This window comes from Gymnodraco acuticeps, unplaced genomic scaffold (genome assembly GCF_902827175.1).
Source record: "Gymnodraco acuticeps unplaced genomic scaffold, fGymAcu1.1, whole genome shotgun sequence".
NCBI lineage: Eukaryota > Metazoa > Chordata > Actinopteri > Perciformes > Bathydraconidae > Gymnodraco > Gymnodraco acuticeps.
In genome coordinates this window covers 208,841-225,265 of record NW_022989840.1, presented here as the reverse complement: position 1 = coordinate 225,265, position 16,425 = coordinate 208,841, and the positions used below count along the sequence as shown (strand labels likewise).

Here is a 16,425-nt window from a genome sequence, read left to right as displayed (position 1 = left end):
GGTGGCTGCATAGCAGCGCTAATGTCAAAGACATTATATTTTACCAGGATGCAGTTACACAAATATTTAGGAAGGCTTAGCCTTCCCTAGCCAACAGCACCCGCCGCCCCTGCCTATAGAGAGAAGATACGTTTGGAAAAGTGCATGGTAATAAGTTGACACGTCAGCAGAGTTGTGGCCCTTAGAACCTGCTGGATAAGAGAATAATAAAAGATATGTAGCATAGCCTACATGGCAGATATATGTCCCAACATTGGAAGTAATCTTTTCCCAATTATGTCGTTTTTGCTGAGCAGCCAAGCTTTGTTTAAAAACTGTCTAGCACACATTCTAATAGAGATCACAACGTTTCCAAGAATACAAAAAACATGCAATCTTTTAAAACACAATTCATTTAATAACAATTTCTGCCACAAAAACACACTTACAATCTCTCTCTCTCTCTACAAAAGGTAAACACACAGCATTGGTCCTCTTGGTCAACTATTATTTTAAAATGGTTTTTTTGGCTACAAACACTCACCAGCTTGGAGCAGAGAGCCTGAGCGTTCGGGGCTCTGTCTGAGAGGAAGCTGCTCTCCAGCTGTGCTCTCTCTAAACATCACTGTCAGCTCACGGCTGATCCAGCATATTTCTACAAACCGTCATGGAAAAACATTTATTTTATAAAAGTGCAGTGTCACCTGGAACTTCTCGAGAACATTCAATGGATATTAGCTCAACTGCTGCCAGGTTGTTATTTATTCCTAAATCACGGTTAAAGATAGATTAAGGCTACAACAGCGTTCCTTTACATGTGTAGTTCTCATCCCACTAATCTCAGTCCAACCTTGGAATTGATAAAGGTTAACATAATAGCTCTCATCCGTTGTTCTTGTCCTTTCAATCTATTGTCCTTTTCTGCATTCCACCTCCCTTTGCCCTCAGGAGGATGCAGTGCCAGCTCTCATGATCCTAAACAGTGCGTTGACGTTGTTGCTCTTGATGGCGTCTCGACAGGCAGAGATCACTTGGTTCTTGGGCTTACCCACTGGAGAGAAGTAGGAACAGCAGGAAAGATGGATTAATATGAGGAGAACATATACAGTGGGGCAAAAAAGTATTTAGTCAGCCACCAATTGTGAAAGTTCTCCCACTTAAAAAGATGAGGCCTGTAATTGTCATCCTAGGTATACCTCAACTATGAGAGACAAAATGAGAAAAAAAAAAATCCAGAAAATCACATTGTCTGATTTTTAAAGAATTTATTTGCAAATTATGTTGGAAAATAAGTATTTGGTCAATAACAAAAGTTTATCTCAATACTTTGTTATATACCCTTTGTTGGCAATGACAGAGGTCAAACGTTTTCTGTAAGTATTCACAAGGTTTTCACACACTGTTGCTGGTATTTTGGCCCATTGCTCCATGCAGATCTCCTCTAGAGCAGTGATGTTTTGGGGCTGTCGCTGGGCAACACGGACTTTCAACTCCCTCCAAAGATTTTCTATGGGGTTGAGATCTGGAGACTGGCTAGGCCACTCCAGGACCTTGAAATGCTTCTTACGAAGCCACTCCTTCGTTGCCCGGGCGGTGTGTTTGGGATCATTGTCATGCTGAAAGACCCAGCCACGTTTCATCTTCAATGCCCTTTCTGATGGAAGGAGGTTGTCACTCAAAATCTCACGATACATGGCCCCATTCATTCTTTCCTTTACACGGATCAGTCGTCCTGGTCCCTTTGCAGAAAAACAGCCCCAAAGCATGATGTTTCCACCCCCATGTTTCACAGTATTGTGTTCTTTGGATGCAACTCAGCATTCTTTCTCCTCCAAACACGTCTAGTTGAGTTTTTACCAAAAAGTTCTATTTTGGTTTCATCTGACCATATGACATTCTCCCAATCCTCTTCTGGATCATCTAAATGCTCTCTAGCAAACTTCAGACGGGCCTGGACATGTACTGGCTTAAGCAGGGGGACACGTCTGGCACTGCAGGATTTGAGTCCCTGGCGGCGTAGTGTGTTACTGATGGTAGCCTTTGTTACTTTGGTCCCAGCTCTCTGCAGGTCATTGACTAGGTCCCCCCGTGTGGTTCTGGGATTTTTGCTCACCGTTCTTGTGATCATTTTGACCCCACGGGGTGAGATCTTGCGTGGAGCCCCAGATCGAGGGAGATTATCAGTGGTCTTGTATGTCTTCCATTTTCTAATAATTGCTCCCACAGTTGATTTCTTCACACCAAGCTGCTTACCTATTGCAGATTCAGTCTTCCCAGCCTGGCGCAGGTCTACAATTTTGTTTCTGGTGTCCTTTGACAGCTCTTTGGTCTTGGCCATAGTGGAGTTTGTAGGTGACCAAATACTTATTTTACAGAGGAATTTACCAATTCATTCATTAAAAATCCTACAATGTGATTTCCTGGATTCTTTCCCCCCATTTTGTCTCTCATAGTTGAAGTGTACCTAGGATGAAAATTACAGGCCTCTCTCATATTTTTAAGTGGGAGAACTTGCACAATTGGTGGCTGACTAAATACTTTTTTGCCCCACTGTATATATGCAAGAAGCAACTACTCATATAGAATGCCACACATGATTTTAAGTTTCAAAGCACTGTTAATTATAGAGCGGACACTATTTAGAGGCCTCAATTTGCAGCAGACCCAAATACATAAGAATACACAGTGCCTTACCTCTGAGTCTACCAGCTCGCTGTATGGCCTGGTTGACAGACTTCAGGCAGGCCAGCAGTGCATTGTGGTTGTTTGAGCGGATTTTATACTCGTTGATCAGATCTCTGTTTAGATCGTACAGCTCCCTGTAACGCTTCTTCATTGTAATCCTTCAGAGGGCAAAAGTATTTGGAAAAAGAGGGAGAGAAACAATTGCTTGTTAAAAAAAGATTTTATATCAGTATTAACAGTGTATGGTGAAATGCAAATTGTTGATAATAATGCACAATACTCACATCTCACCCATCAGGCGGGCATCCTCTGCCTGCACCAGCATGTTCCTGATGTAGTTAGAATGGTCGGCCATGGTTGCAGTCAATTTCTGGTGGACAGAGTGGAACTCATCCACCTATCGGACAGATATTCAAGCCTCAATAAACAAAAGACCATCTCTCATATGCTCTCTGACTTCTCTTGGCCTTGACCAGCCTTTTCAACAGGTGTTGTTGAAGTGTGACGATGGATTCTTGGAGTAAAAGTGGAAAGTTCTACATGTTCCCCTCTCTGGTACAGAATAAAGGAATTCTGATTCTAAATAAAAGCATTAAAATATTTGAATCTGTTGAAAGTCTGACCTCAGTGAGTGTAGTGCGTAGCTCCTCAAAGTATACAGGGAAGTCTGCTTCTGCCGACAAATCCTCTTTAGCGAGGAAGGAGGCCAGTGATTGGACCAGATCTCCTGCCAGGTCGATGTCATCAGTTCTCAGAGTGATCTGATTGGGCAGTTTGAGATGGATTAATGTCAGATTGTAGCTGATGTTCAATAAGTAATCACATTCTGTTAATGATGTTTGTTCATTTTTGTTTGTTCGGAAATACATTCTTGAAAATACATTTTTAAATAGTGCTAAATAAACAAGTCCCATTGATTTCATTGGTAATCTTAAAAGGATCAAATCAAACAAGCTCAAATCTGAATGAAGCTAACAGCTAAAGACGTTATTGTTGTTGTGCGTTTGTACCTGTCCATTGCTGGCCATACTGACGGACAACAGTCCCCCTCCTCTTAGAGAACTAAACGTGATGTCAGGACTGTCTACTCCCTCAGGAAGCAAGAAGTTCTGATTCAGCCACATCACCACCTACACACCATACAAGCACATGATGCAAATCAACAATAACATATAGAATATAATAGCAAAGGCATATCAGCATGTTATTGCCTTAAACATGCTGTGGGACTGTTCAAAATCATGTTTCTGCTGCATTCCCACTAAAGCAGTTGTTGCTGTGATAATCTTTAGAAGTCGCTTTAAGCTCCCAAAATAGTACATGTAGATTTTATATTTATAAATGTTCTGTCATAGCCTTCTTTTAAATCTTTAGCCCTATTCAAAGGCAGCTGAAATCAACAAAATAAAACCAAAGGGACAACTCTGTGCTGAAGCTTGTTGCAGGAAACCGTCAGCTGTTACACAAACTCCTCGATGGTCAGGGGATAAATGGTTTTGTTTTGTTTCTTACCCATTGGCCAAACGTTGCTAGCCTTAGTCTATTTTGTCAACCTAAAACTGACTGAAAAAGTCTGATCGCTGGCTAATATTATTGGTCACTGCAAAGTGACGTCTGGCTACGTTTCTCCAAAACTTTACTATGTTATGTTTTTCTCCAGGCTCATGCGTTTTTTACCCTAACGCTGTAGCTCAAACCTACATTCAAATGAAAGTGAGGATTGGCAGTTGCAACTCCTGGTTTGGTGTGCTGCAGCCTTTTTATTGTCCTCCGTGTTCCTAAAAGACGCTCTGACAGCCTACCCGTTGTGGTCGATCGTTGATGCTGAAGGTGACCCTTCCGCTGGGCTCTGCAGCCGAGGAGTCAACCGTGATGTTATACATGGAGAAACGGGGCAGCTGACGGGTGATTTCAAACACGTGGAATTGAGTACTGGAGAGAGAAAAAAGGGTGTTCATTACACTGATACTCCAAAGCAAACACACTTTACACACTCACACATCCTACCTAGTTTTCCCTCCAACAAAAGCTTTAATGTGCAGATCCACTGGTATATCTTTTGGGGGGACAATGGGGACTCGGACACAGCCGGACAAATTCTGGGCGCTGGGGTGGACGACGTGACTCTCGCCCTCAAATATCCCCTCTGCGAAGATGAGCACTGCACGGATGATGGTTTCTGGAGAAGATACAAAAGAGGATCAGGGACCCGGGACTTTGTATTTACTCAGCCCTTAAACAAGCTTGAGTTTCTCAGCTTAAGTGCTAAAACACTGTACCATTTGGTGTTGAAATGCTGAGCTCTACATGAGCCTTCTGTGTCTCTGTAGCAGGTCGCACCGAGAGCGCCGTCTGGAGCTGAGTGTTGGCAGGTATGACGCCCACCCCACTGTTTGTCTCTGACACACCCTGAAACAATGGTACAGTTTGTGTGGATGTTTATAAAATAATATGCAGCCAGATGTGAAATCAGACTACTATCCCTGATGTGGCCAAAATATGAAAGTAATACGAATAATCGTTTCGGTATAATCAATAATTCCACAATCATCCTACTTCAAATGACTCTGAAACGTCTGTCTGTTACACATCTTCATAACAATTTGGTTTTTACTGAGGTTCGGTGATATGGAATGCTCTCATATTCTAATATTCAAGAAGGTTGTTAAAAGGTTTGTTTTTATCTGCACAATGCTATTTTAATAGATTATTTATGTGAACTTCTCGTTAAGTTATTTTTTCTACTTTTTAAAAAAAAATTCTGCTAGTGTGTGAGATCTTGTCTTTCTCTATATTGCGTTAGTTTTTTTGGTACTTTCCTAATGGATTAAGGCAGTGGTTCCCAAACGGTGTGCCGTGAAGTAAGTCCGGGTGTGCCGTGGGATTTTGTGACAACCATACATTATTATTGCAATATACAACTACACAAAAATAATAACTTTTTCTCCTGGCAATGCTAATATAAACAGCTAGCTTATGTAGGCAGGCAGAGCGCACTAGGTTTTTTTTCTGAATTAACGACCGAAGAAATCGCTGCATGTCTTCGGATTACATCTCTGGACTTGAGGGGTGTGCTCTAGGTCGTTACCAGCGTAAACTAGAGCTGTGTGGGTTGTTGGATGTACAATGTATGGAATTACGACCCTCAAAAGTGGCCTTCGGTCGATTTTGGCAGCATCTACGTCTATCTTCTGGAAACACCAGGTGAATACCCCACTTGTCACAATAATATTATCATGCCAATGCATATATGTGGTATTTTAGAGTTGACTATATTGATTAAGGCAATCGACTATGATATTCTGTATGCACCTCGCGTGAAATGGTTGATACCGGAAGTACGGTGTCGCCCTCGGCCCAAAACCCGTATGTGTGTGTGAAAGAATCTCCACGTGCAATGCTGCATAAACATGGCTGAGTCAGCGATAACTTTCGAGGGGTCCCATTATTTTGAGTTCGTCCGAAGAATAGACAGGAATGTGACGGTGAGGTGCAAACTGTGTCCAGGCCAGAAGCTGTTATCCACTGCTGGAAACACCACGTCAAACCTCAACAAACACCTGCAAAGAACACATGCTAAGGTGAAGCTACCGCACAGCTATTTGTTGTTTGTTTATATCACGTCGTCTGTTCTTCTTCTCTGTCTTCCGGTTGTTGTGTGTTTTGAATGACAAATACACACTACCGCCGCCTGCTGGTAAGGAAAGTTATTGCCACTCACGCATGCGCAGTTCGTACGTGCTCGGCGAGTAAAGTAACGAGTTACTTTATGTAGATAGTAACGAAGTAATGTAATATATCGGCAAAATATTTACAATAGCACATGTTTAAATACTGATTGCTGAAATGTTACATTTATAATTTGTAGTTCAGGACCATGAACAATGCAGCTTCCTTGCATTGACAGTTCTCTGTGCTGAATTTCTGCTGAGTTTCCTTTGCCTCATTTTTTATTTTGTGACCTGTCTGGTTTAAATGAGTGTGTTGCTGCTTTGATGAAACCTAATTTGGTAAAGTTTCAAATTAATTTCTGAAATATTTCGTTAATAAATATTTCATGAGTAATATAGTTGTCGGTCACATTTTATTTGGCATTAGTAAATAATTATGCACATTTACAGATATTTTACAAGATATGAGTGATAACACGTGTTATAAGGGCTATTTTTGCACAATAGGTGTGCCTTGAGATGTTTACTTGTCCTTTGGTGTGCCTTGGGCACAAAAAGTTTGGGAACCACTGGATTAAGGCATACACTGGAGAGTGGTGAAGAAACCCTAACCCAAAAGTTTTTTTGCAGCTCTTTATCACATTGTCTGTTATTTATGTATGAATTATTTTTCATTTTCTACTGCATACATGTAAGCGAATAAACAATGCATTTTGTGTTTTTTCTTTGAATTAGACATTTTGAGTTAAAAGTATTTGAGGGTATCAATCAAGAAATGTCCAGGAGTTTATCAGTAAATTCAGTTCAATTAATGATAATCTGAAAATAATCTGCTATCATTTATAACACATGTTGTCAAGAAAATGTAAATCTACATGTTGTCCATTTCAATAACACCTTCTTTAATCCAACCAAATACTATTCCCCATTTCTACGCTCTTTGTCGCTGTACAAATAAAACTTAAAAGACAAATAACAACAAAAAGTATAGAATAAATATATGTACCTTGGCATTCTCTTCATAGTTGCGTAGCTCCAGCAACAGATTCTGTCTGCGTTGGCTGAGCTCTCTAATGAGGTCCTGTTCAGCACTGGTGTCCATCAGATTCCCTTTAAGGTCTTTGCTCGCTGGCAGGTAGCCTCGCACTACAAGATACACACATTTATTACACTAAGGACTTTCATGAGTCATTTTCAGGTTCATATTTGTATTTTGTACCTCTACTGTGACACGATTACATGCTTTAATGTTCAAAAAGCTGCAGCACCTCTTTTCACCCTCTGTCTGAAACCAGAGCCCCGTCTGCTCTGATTGGTTAGCTGGCCGGATCTGTTGTGATTGGTCAACCGTTTAGAGATTCCCCGCCCCTAAGCCACGTACAATATGTTGGACCGTTAGTCAGTAGAAACTGAGTGTTAAAAAGTGATGTCACTATTTCCCGGAAGTAAACAAATTAGTCCACTGGAGGCATTTCAGGCATGGATGTATAAGAACTGGATACAGCATCGGAGGCGGGGTCTCGTTCTTTCCTATGAGAGCTGCTCATTGGCGCATGAGGACAAAATGGCCCAACTTTTGAGAGAGCGAAACGTCACAGATTACCCGTCATGGCTGGCTGTCAGAGCAGAAGAACCCGTATGTGCGCTCACAGAGCATGCGCCCCTTAAGCCCCGCCCCCCGAGCTCCCACTCTCGGCTCATTAGAATGAATGGAGACAGAAAATAAATCTAGATTCGGCTTTTAGTGCATTTTACAACTTGAAGGACCTAATGATTATAATAAGGGCTATAAAATAGTTCATACTGGGTAGTTTATTTCATTTAAAAAAAAAAATATCCGCTGATTTACAGACGTCTCTTTCCCAATGTTAGTCAATGGGAAGAAGTCTTTCTGGGCCCAGGGACGTCACGAACTGATATGGAAATTGTAGTACTGCCGTTTGGACACAACGAATATTTTCATCAGAGTCCGGCGCACTTCCTGGGGGCTTGATTTCAGGCAGTTTGGGGTGGGCAGGAGTGTGGGAGAGAAACTTTGAGATATTAGCCTTTGCAGACCATTTACATGCACACAAACCTATATAACACACTACAGGAAAGGGAAAAGCCTAATAGGACCCCTTTAATTGTTCAGTTCTCCCCAATCATGTTCGATTGGTTGCATGCTTTGCCTGAATAAGGCTTAAAGGACAGCTGAGGCAGACAGGAATGGTGCTATTTTTTAAGGGATTTGCTGAGAGCATTAAATAAACATTTAGAAAATCAAAAAAGCATCACAAATTAAACTCAATACATCTCCATTGTACTTAGGTGAAAATGCAAGACTACAATTTTTATAAAATCCTTAACCACAAAACAGATATATCCATTTTAGTTAGTGAGATAATGGCAGGCCGACATACCCTCTCCCTCTATGGAGGTGCAGATGAGTTGTTTCTGTCCATCCAACCTGTAGTCCCCCTCCACCACTCCGGCCACAGAAGATGAGAAGTTGTCTTTGAAAATGACCTCGCCTGTGCGTTCGCTACGAGCGTCAATCTGACATAAAAAGGGGAATTTGATGAAAGACTGAAGATTAATGAGAGATACTGCGGAAATAAATGACTTGTTGTATCCACACAAATCTTAATACAAATGAGATTTCTGAAGTTTGATTGTTTGTTTTCTAAATGATAGGCCTGCTGGGCTGTGTGCTGACCTTTCCATTGGACCAGCCAGTGATGAGCTCCACCACACCATCAGCATTCAGGTCAAACGCATGGATGCTCATTGCATGATTCTTAGACTGATTGGTAGAGAATAACACATGAAAGAAAAGCAAATGGAGACACATTATCAAAAGTACAGAAGGTATATATTTTCCCATTTACATGTATTGCTATTGATAGAACAAAATGTGTGAGATGCATAGCGTTAGATATCAGCCATTGAACTATTTTTTTTCTAGAGAATTTCTCCTACCAACCGTATTACTACGCTGAAGGAAGTGTACATCTACTCCTGAGCAAAAGGCGTTTGCCCATTCTTTGGCAGGTGTAGTTCCACATAAATAAAATAGTCCCCATCTCATCCCTCATCGTCACAGCACAAAGCGTCTCGGACTGTCTTTTGTGCCTGTAGCCATCAGGCTGCAGAACCAAGAGTTAACCATGTAACCCATGAAAAGTAACCCGTACTGTTTGTACAAATGACTTTGACCTGCACTCATATCTGCACACATACATGTAAATATATTTAACAATCCAAACTCAAATATGTATTTATGTTCATTCAAATTACCGATGTTTTACCATGTGGTGATATATTGTTTTAACAGTTACTTATATGTTATTTTTATTGCATTTGTGTGAATCTGTACTGTCCTCTCTTTCACTCTCACTCTGTTGCTGTTTTATACTCCTGAAATGTCCTATGGGGATTAATAAAGGTCAATCTTATTTTATCTTAGTTCTTACAGGAAAATACTCCCAATAAGGATTACTTGAGTCAGGTTTTGGAAAGAGACATATCATATAGTGTCATTTTGTTGCATTATATTTAGAGAAAGCAGATCTCTTTGGACCATATTTCCAACAGTCTGCAACAATCTTGATTGATAAATCACACTTGAGGTCGGCAGAAAAATATATTAGTTTTGATCATGGGGAATGTCCCTTTAAAACGATTTAAGACAATTGATTAACTATTAAGCTCTTGCAGGCTCAAATACTTGAGGAAATGATCATTTTTACAATAGCAGAAAAAGAAAAAAGGAATCAAGCCTGCTGAGGGAGAGTGTGATGTGTCCAAGACAGCATTCTCGTAAATGAGTACCTTAATCCTCCAGTAGTGGGCGGTGCGGTCATAAACTCCCACAGTGCCATTAGCCAGGGCATAGCCAAACCTGCTGCCATGCATATAGCAAAGTGATGTTACAGTCTGTACGAGGAGAGAGGGGCAACTTGTTGAGTCAAAAACATTACTTTTCTTCAGCACAAAACAGATAAGATAATAACCAAGATATGAGTAAATATAGTGCATATATTAGTTCAAATGATATAGTCCCCCACAAAAACATAATTTAAAGTCTTTAAAAACATACTTTTGTGAGTATTGAAGAGGGAAATGTGTTGCATCCATTTACCTCATTTTCAGTCATTTCAGCCACAAGCTCATCCTCTTTGAACACCCTGATGTCAAAATCATCTGATCCTACCAGGAGCTGTAAACATAATGCAAAATGCCTGACTTAATTCTCCTTCAAAACAATAAATGATCATATCAATATGATTGAATCTTTCATAGAATTAATGTCTACAGTTTAGTCACAAGGGCTGTAAAATGTCTCTTTACTCACTAAGCTTCTTTGAGTTTTTTTTTAATGAAAACTATCTACTGTATCTTTTCTTTTCATTTTGACTTTTGGATTGAACAATTCTCTTGTTATTGGAAATTTGAATATGTTTGGATATCAAGAGTCAGAAAGAAACGTACGCTGCCATACTTAGAATCCAGTACCATACATTTTATAATATTAGCATGGTACATATAGCATATTAGCATGGTACCTGCTTGAAAAGATATGAAAAGACACTGAAAAAAAAGGTGTGCAGCATTCAAATGTTGACCTGGGAATTTGAAAATGAATGTTATGAATAAAGCTTCAAAGCCTCCAGGACGCAAACCCAGCGACTTCACAGTGACAGTCAGGACTTACCTCATTTTTCCCATCCCCAGTGAAGTCACAGAGCACCAGAGATCTGACATTATCTCCTGTTACCTGAAAACAAGACACTTGATTTATTAAGTTGTTTCAGCCAAGAAATGGTTTTCTCAACAGGGACAGTAAATAGTCAATTTAATTGTCTGCTTGTGTGAAATGAACCGTCTTCTTCAAATAAATAAGTCAAACAATCTTAACCGACAAGATAGCTAGAAAATGGTTGGGTATGCAGACATATAGTTAAAGTAACAGTGTCATTTGTTCTGTGTTATATTGCTTTTTAACAATACCAATTTCTTGACAGATCTGTAATGTATCCTCATATTGAAATGTTGCTTACTGTCCAGAAGCGATCATTGCCCACATAGTCAAAGCCTTGTAAGGCGCAGTTCCCGCCTATGATGGCAAGAGGATTCGGGATGTCCCCGAGCTTTCCCAACACGATAGCATTGGCCCCATCGGTCACCTACACACACACACACACACACACACACACACACACACACACACACACACACACACACCATCAGCAAAATCCCTCAAAAAGTCACAAATAGATTAACCCCTTAAGTGCATCAGCTTTGTTCAAACATCCCTACATTCGGGGCTCTATACGAATAACTCTAAATACAGTATAACTATGTGAGCATCCATACTGATGAACAATAAGCGATGTTTTTTTTAAACGGGGAAAACACTGGATTCAATTGAAGAATTCTGACTTTTTTCTTAGAACTCAAACACATCTTTACATTTTGTCCTAATCCTCTGCTGTATAAATTAGTAGTGGTCCAGAGTGTACATCATTTACCATTCAGTACTTTGCAAATGCTACAACACATTTTGTAAAGCACTATGATCTATCTTATTAGTTGTTATAATATAAATAATAATAAGCAAACAGTTAAAAAGTAGCTTCAGCTGTGCCGCACACAAACGCTGACAGCCAATCATAATCTCTCCTAGCCTCAAAGGGGAGATATCTATACTAGAGTTTACTATAACTTCTTATAGAGTGACACCTATATCAGCAAAAAGATGATAAAACTGATGAATTAAGGGTAATCGGAAATGTTACACAAAAAACAACAACCTCTGATTACCTATATGCTGCAATTATTTCATTGTTTCAAGACTCCATTCCTGGTAAGGCCTACAACTACATGTATATATCTCACCTCTCTGTAGAATATATCAGCATTGTCATGGACATCATATGCCAGCAGGTTGGTCTGGGAGCCCACCAACAGTGTGTCCCCTGTCAAGTTTGGTCCAAGCGTTCCTGCCGTCAGACAAGTGACTGCCTGGTTAATGTTGAGGAGTGAGATGTCAGAGTCTTGTGTGCTCTGGCTCAGTCGGTGGGCAACAGGTCTCTGACCACGAGCGTGAGGGTTATGGATGAAAACCTTCCAAATGGAAACAGGGAGAATTAAGGGCATGAAGTGAAAACATAAGTATGACATAGTAAGTATTAAAAGAGTGAGGCAATGACTGTAAGTCCAACAAATATGTGGGAAAGGACTGTAAGGTAGGGGAGAACATGGTCACAACAAACATGGGATATGCAAATAAATCCCTCAGGAAATATTAAGCACTTAAGACAACAACCATGCTAAGCTCCAAAAAGTTATGTTGGAATAGTGCACATGTTATTTTCCTTACCTTTCCAGCCTGTGTTGCTGCAGTGAGGCATGGGTGGACTCCATCAAATTTCCCAACAGTCACCATGCGAGGGTTAATCTTGTGGTTCAGCTTCAATGTGAATATAGGGACCAACATGATGCCTAATGTATATCCCTATATGAGAGCAGTAAAGCAGACACATAGGCCTACAGCGAAATACAACATTATTTACACTCTTTTTGGATAGTAAATTGGAAAATTAAGCACATGGGAAAAGTATCTTGTATATGACCAAGCGAAATGCGTGATGTTGCCACACTAATGAAATTACAGGCTTTACCCCAGTGGAGAGTTATGTTGCCTAGCAACAAGAGTTGCAAGCTAAAGCTTCTCTTCTGACTAATCTCCCTGTCCTCTGTGGTACAAGAATGCCAATTATACAACAAAAAGACACCACGTATGATTATTTATCCAACCGTAAGAACTGTTTCAATGACAAGCACGATATGAATTATTCGAAGAAAATACAATGCCCTATATTTACCTAGAATACTTTGCTAGCCTAAGCTAGCGTCGTTGTCTTATATGTTGCCGGAAACCACACCAGCTATTGAAGACAGTAACACATACGAGTTAAAATGTTTTTGGAAAACCGTACCAAGTTGGACAAGCAACCTCACCTGGGCCTCTGCTTTCCAGTAAAAGCTGTATTTTGGTTGATTAAGCTAACCAGCTAATGAGCTAGCTGGAGAGCCCGACAACGAAGTGATTCCCTGTCAACAACAACTTCCTGTCATTGGTTTTTCAAAATAAAAGATTCTGGCAACGTTTTTGCACAGGACTAGAGCTGGCAGCATGTAACCTCAAATAAATAGCCTACATTTATTAATATAAGCCTCCTATCCATCTTTTAAGACACTTCTACTTTGCCAGAGTAGTTCATATTAGACAGTATGAGGTAGTGTCATACTATTAAGTGCCTTGGCTCTTTGAAGTGCCTTCAGACATTCATCTGTTTGCACCTTGCAATTTATTTCTTATAACAATTAACTAATTTCACTGAACGGTATTTGATTTTACATTCTGTTCTTGTTTATCTTATTCCATGTACACTGTCAGTCAAAAGTTTGGACACACATTCAAATTTGAAGTTTTTTATTTATTTTACATTTATTTTTAAATACTGAAGACATCAAAACTATAAAAGAACACATATGGAATTATCTAGTAAACAAAAAAGTGTTAAAAAAATCCAGAATATGATTTATATTTTATATTCTTCAAAGTAGCCCCCTTTTGCCTTGATGACAGTTTTGCACACTTTGACGCCAAGAAACACAAGGATTGGACATTAGACCAGTGGAAATCTGTACTTTGGTCTGATGAGTCCAAATTTGCCATTTTTGGTTCCAACCGCGGTGTCCTTGTGAGACGCAGAGAAGGTGAGCGGATGTGTAGCTCCCTCCAGTAAATGACACGAGGCATGCTGAGGTCTTGATTAAATACGGGGTGTATTCTTGTGGGACCTATTCCAACCCGTGAGAACTGGGTTGTAAGACAAAAAATATATAAAAGGTAAACAATAAATAAATATGGATTATATGCATGTCATCACTGTTAATGCCGCTAAATAAAACAATCAACGGCACACATATCCCACACAGCATGTAGCACAAGCTAACAATAGCATGTAGCACAAGCTAGCGCATAGCATACATACATATAACCTGCAGCTCAACCACACACATTTAGACAAACAACCAGCACAAAAACGTACCTCGTAGGCTGCTAGTCATCTAGAGGGGCTGATATCTTTAACTGCATTTTCCCCTTAGTTTCCTTAGATTGTCTTTACATTCTGCGTCGCTCTGCAGTTGCGACTATCAAGTGCGTCGATTAAACAAACAGGTGTAACACAAAACACAGCAGATTAGTTCCGCCCCTATTAATGTTGCACATAAAAGGTAGGAACCAAAAATACAATGTGGAACAAAATAAACAACAGAGAGTGAAGACTGTTACACTCCCACCAAATCACCTGTGATTTCCATAACATTTTTAGAAAACCGATATACATTAATGTAAAACTAAGAGTGTGAGTGAGAGTAACTGAGTCTTAGTCTGCTTCCAACAACAACACTGTCTTGTGAATAGGCCTTTCAAGGTAGACAGGTTTAGCGAGGCGCTTTCCCTTTCCATCCAGGGTAGAGTCGCTGATAAGCAGCTTGAGCCTTCTCACTTTTCCATCCCCTCCTGGGTACACTTCCACAACCCTGGCCAGCTTCCATTGGCCACGCAGTATAGTGTTGTCTTGCAGAATGACAACGTCATTTACCTTGACGTTTCTGCGGTCCTTGATCCACTTTGGTCTTTGTTGGAGATGGTACTCCTTATGCTGCTGAAGGCACTTTATTTCTTGAGAGAGTGTTGCTTCTTGAACCATCTCGATTATGGTCAGCTCTGCTTCTCTCCTCTCCTCTAAGCGTGTGGCTTCACAGGACCTTGGCTTGAGACCTTTAATTTCCTTTGTAAGGCGCTTGAGTCTGGCAAAGGCTTTAACCACTCTTGACCAGTCTGAGAATTTGTGAAAGTGATCTAGTAGCGACTTTACTTCGTTTGCCTGGGTATCATGAACCTGGGCCTTCTTAAGCTCTGGGTCACTACTCATGATCTCTCCCACCTTGACTTCTCCACTTGGTAGCTCTTTCTGTCAAAGTAGGTCAGGGCCTGTGAACCAATTTGAGGCTTGAAGTTGCTGTGCTGTGAGACCTTTGGAGGCCTGATCTGCAGGGTTATCTTCAGAAGCTCTTTCGAAAAAGTCAGATTCCAGCACCTCGCTGACATCTGCAGGTGAGACTTCCTTAATCTGTGTTCTACAGACGTAGTGTACTTCCCTTGGGAGGTTTGAAGACTGGAGACTTGGTATCACTTGCTTCACGGTTACCTGGTGACTTCCTCCAATCATATCTCCAATGTCGAGACAGGGATTGCCAAAGCCGACAACACTCCAGCCCAAATCTGTTCTCTGTGCAAAGGGCTGGTTTTCTTCACCATGCACCACTTCTCTTGGGACGAGAGCTTGAGGACAGTTGTAGCCGATAAGCAGGCCAATTTCACAGCTTTGCTGAGGAGCGATCTCATCTGCGAGGTGTTCAAGATGAGGCCATGCCTTTGCCGTCTCTGGTGTGGGAATATGGTCTCTGCTTGCAGGGATGAATTCTCTTGAGTAGGTTACTGGCAGAGGTATTATCCTGTCTGAGTAGATTCCTCTCACTTGGAGAGCAGTTAGCTTCCTACATGACATGACTGTGCTTCTTGAAGCCATTGTGGAGAGCTTTAGCTGCACTGCTTCGTTCTTTGTGCGAAGAGCCTTTGCCGTTTCTTCAACGATAAAGCTTGTGTCACTCTGTGTATCGAGGAGTGCATACACAAGTATTTCACTATGTGGCTGACTCCCACACTGGAACGATTGTGGATGTATGGGGGTCTTTAACATTCTGGAAGACTGTATTGGATGTTGCCTCATGTGGTGTGCTTGCCGCTTTACCTTGTGGACGTTCCATTGTGCTTTCTCTTGCACCATCATGGTTTGTTGACCTTCTTTCTTCTCTGGTGCGATTGTCGTGGAGACAAGTTGGATGTCCCTTTTCGCATGTTTCGCACATCTTTCTGTTTTTACATTCCTTTGAGCGATGGCCAGATTTTAAACAGCCAAAGCACAACTTATTTTCTTGAACAAACTTGACTCGCTCAGAGATTGTCTCA

General features: G+C 40.8%; 1 protein-coding gene across 6 annotated transcripts; it reads right to left on the bottom strand.

The window, feature by feature from the left end:
* Positions 1 to 374: 374 nt before the first annotated feature.
* Positions 375 to 13,503, bottom strand: bbs2 (Bardet-Biedl syndrome 2). 6 transcript variants are annotated; one of them, XM_034236208.1, is made up of 18 exons: positions 13,205 to 13,503; positions 12,700 to 12,866; positions 12,216 to 12,443; positions 11,378 to 11,503; positions 11,032 to 11,094; positions 10,459 to 10,536; positions 10,149 to 10,253; positions 9,034 to 9,120; positions 8,738 to 8,873; positions 7,342 to 7,481; positions 4,944 to 5,073; positions 4,672 to 4,843; positions 4,467 to 4,596; positions 3,675 to 3,794; positions 3,288 to 3,425; positions 2,949 to 3,061; positions 2,674 to 2,822; positions 375 to 1,030 (listed from the first exon to the last, which is right to left on the bottom strand). In XM_034236208.1, the coding sequence occupies exons 2-18, from the start codon at positions 12,814 to 12,816 to the stop codon at positions 924 to 926; spliced, it is 2,139 nt and encodes a 712-aa protein (XP_034092099.1). In that variant the 5' UTR covers positions 12,817 to 12,866; positions 13,205 to 13,503; the 3' UTR covers positions 375 to 923. The 6 variants fall into 6 exon arrangements, with proteins under 6 accessions (XP_034092099.1, XP_034092091.1, XP_034092110.1 ...); XM_034236200.1 differs by having other exon boundaries at positions 12,700 to 12,834; XM_034236219.1 differs by having other exon boundaries at positions 12,700 to 12,789.
* Between the last annotated feature and the right edge of the window lie 2,922 nt (positions 13,504 to 16,425).

Excerpts from the sequence above, each read along its gene's own strand:
- bbs2 (XM_034236208.1), bottom strand. The coding sequence starts at position 12,816 with ATGTTGGTCCCTATATTCACATTGAAGCTGAACCACAAGATTAACCCT. Across the intron at positions 8,874-9,033 it reads CTGGCTGGTCCAATGGAAAG|ATTGACGCTCGTAGCGAACG; the intron begins GTCAGCACACAG and ends TTTTTATGTCAG. Across the intron at positions 3,426-3,674 it reads GTATGGCCAGCAATGGACAG|ATCACTCTGAGAACTGATGA; the intron begins GTACAAACGCAC and ends CTGCCCAATCAG.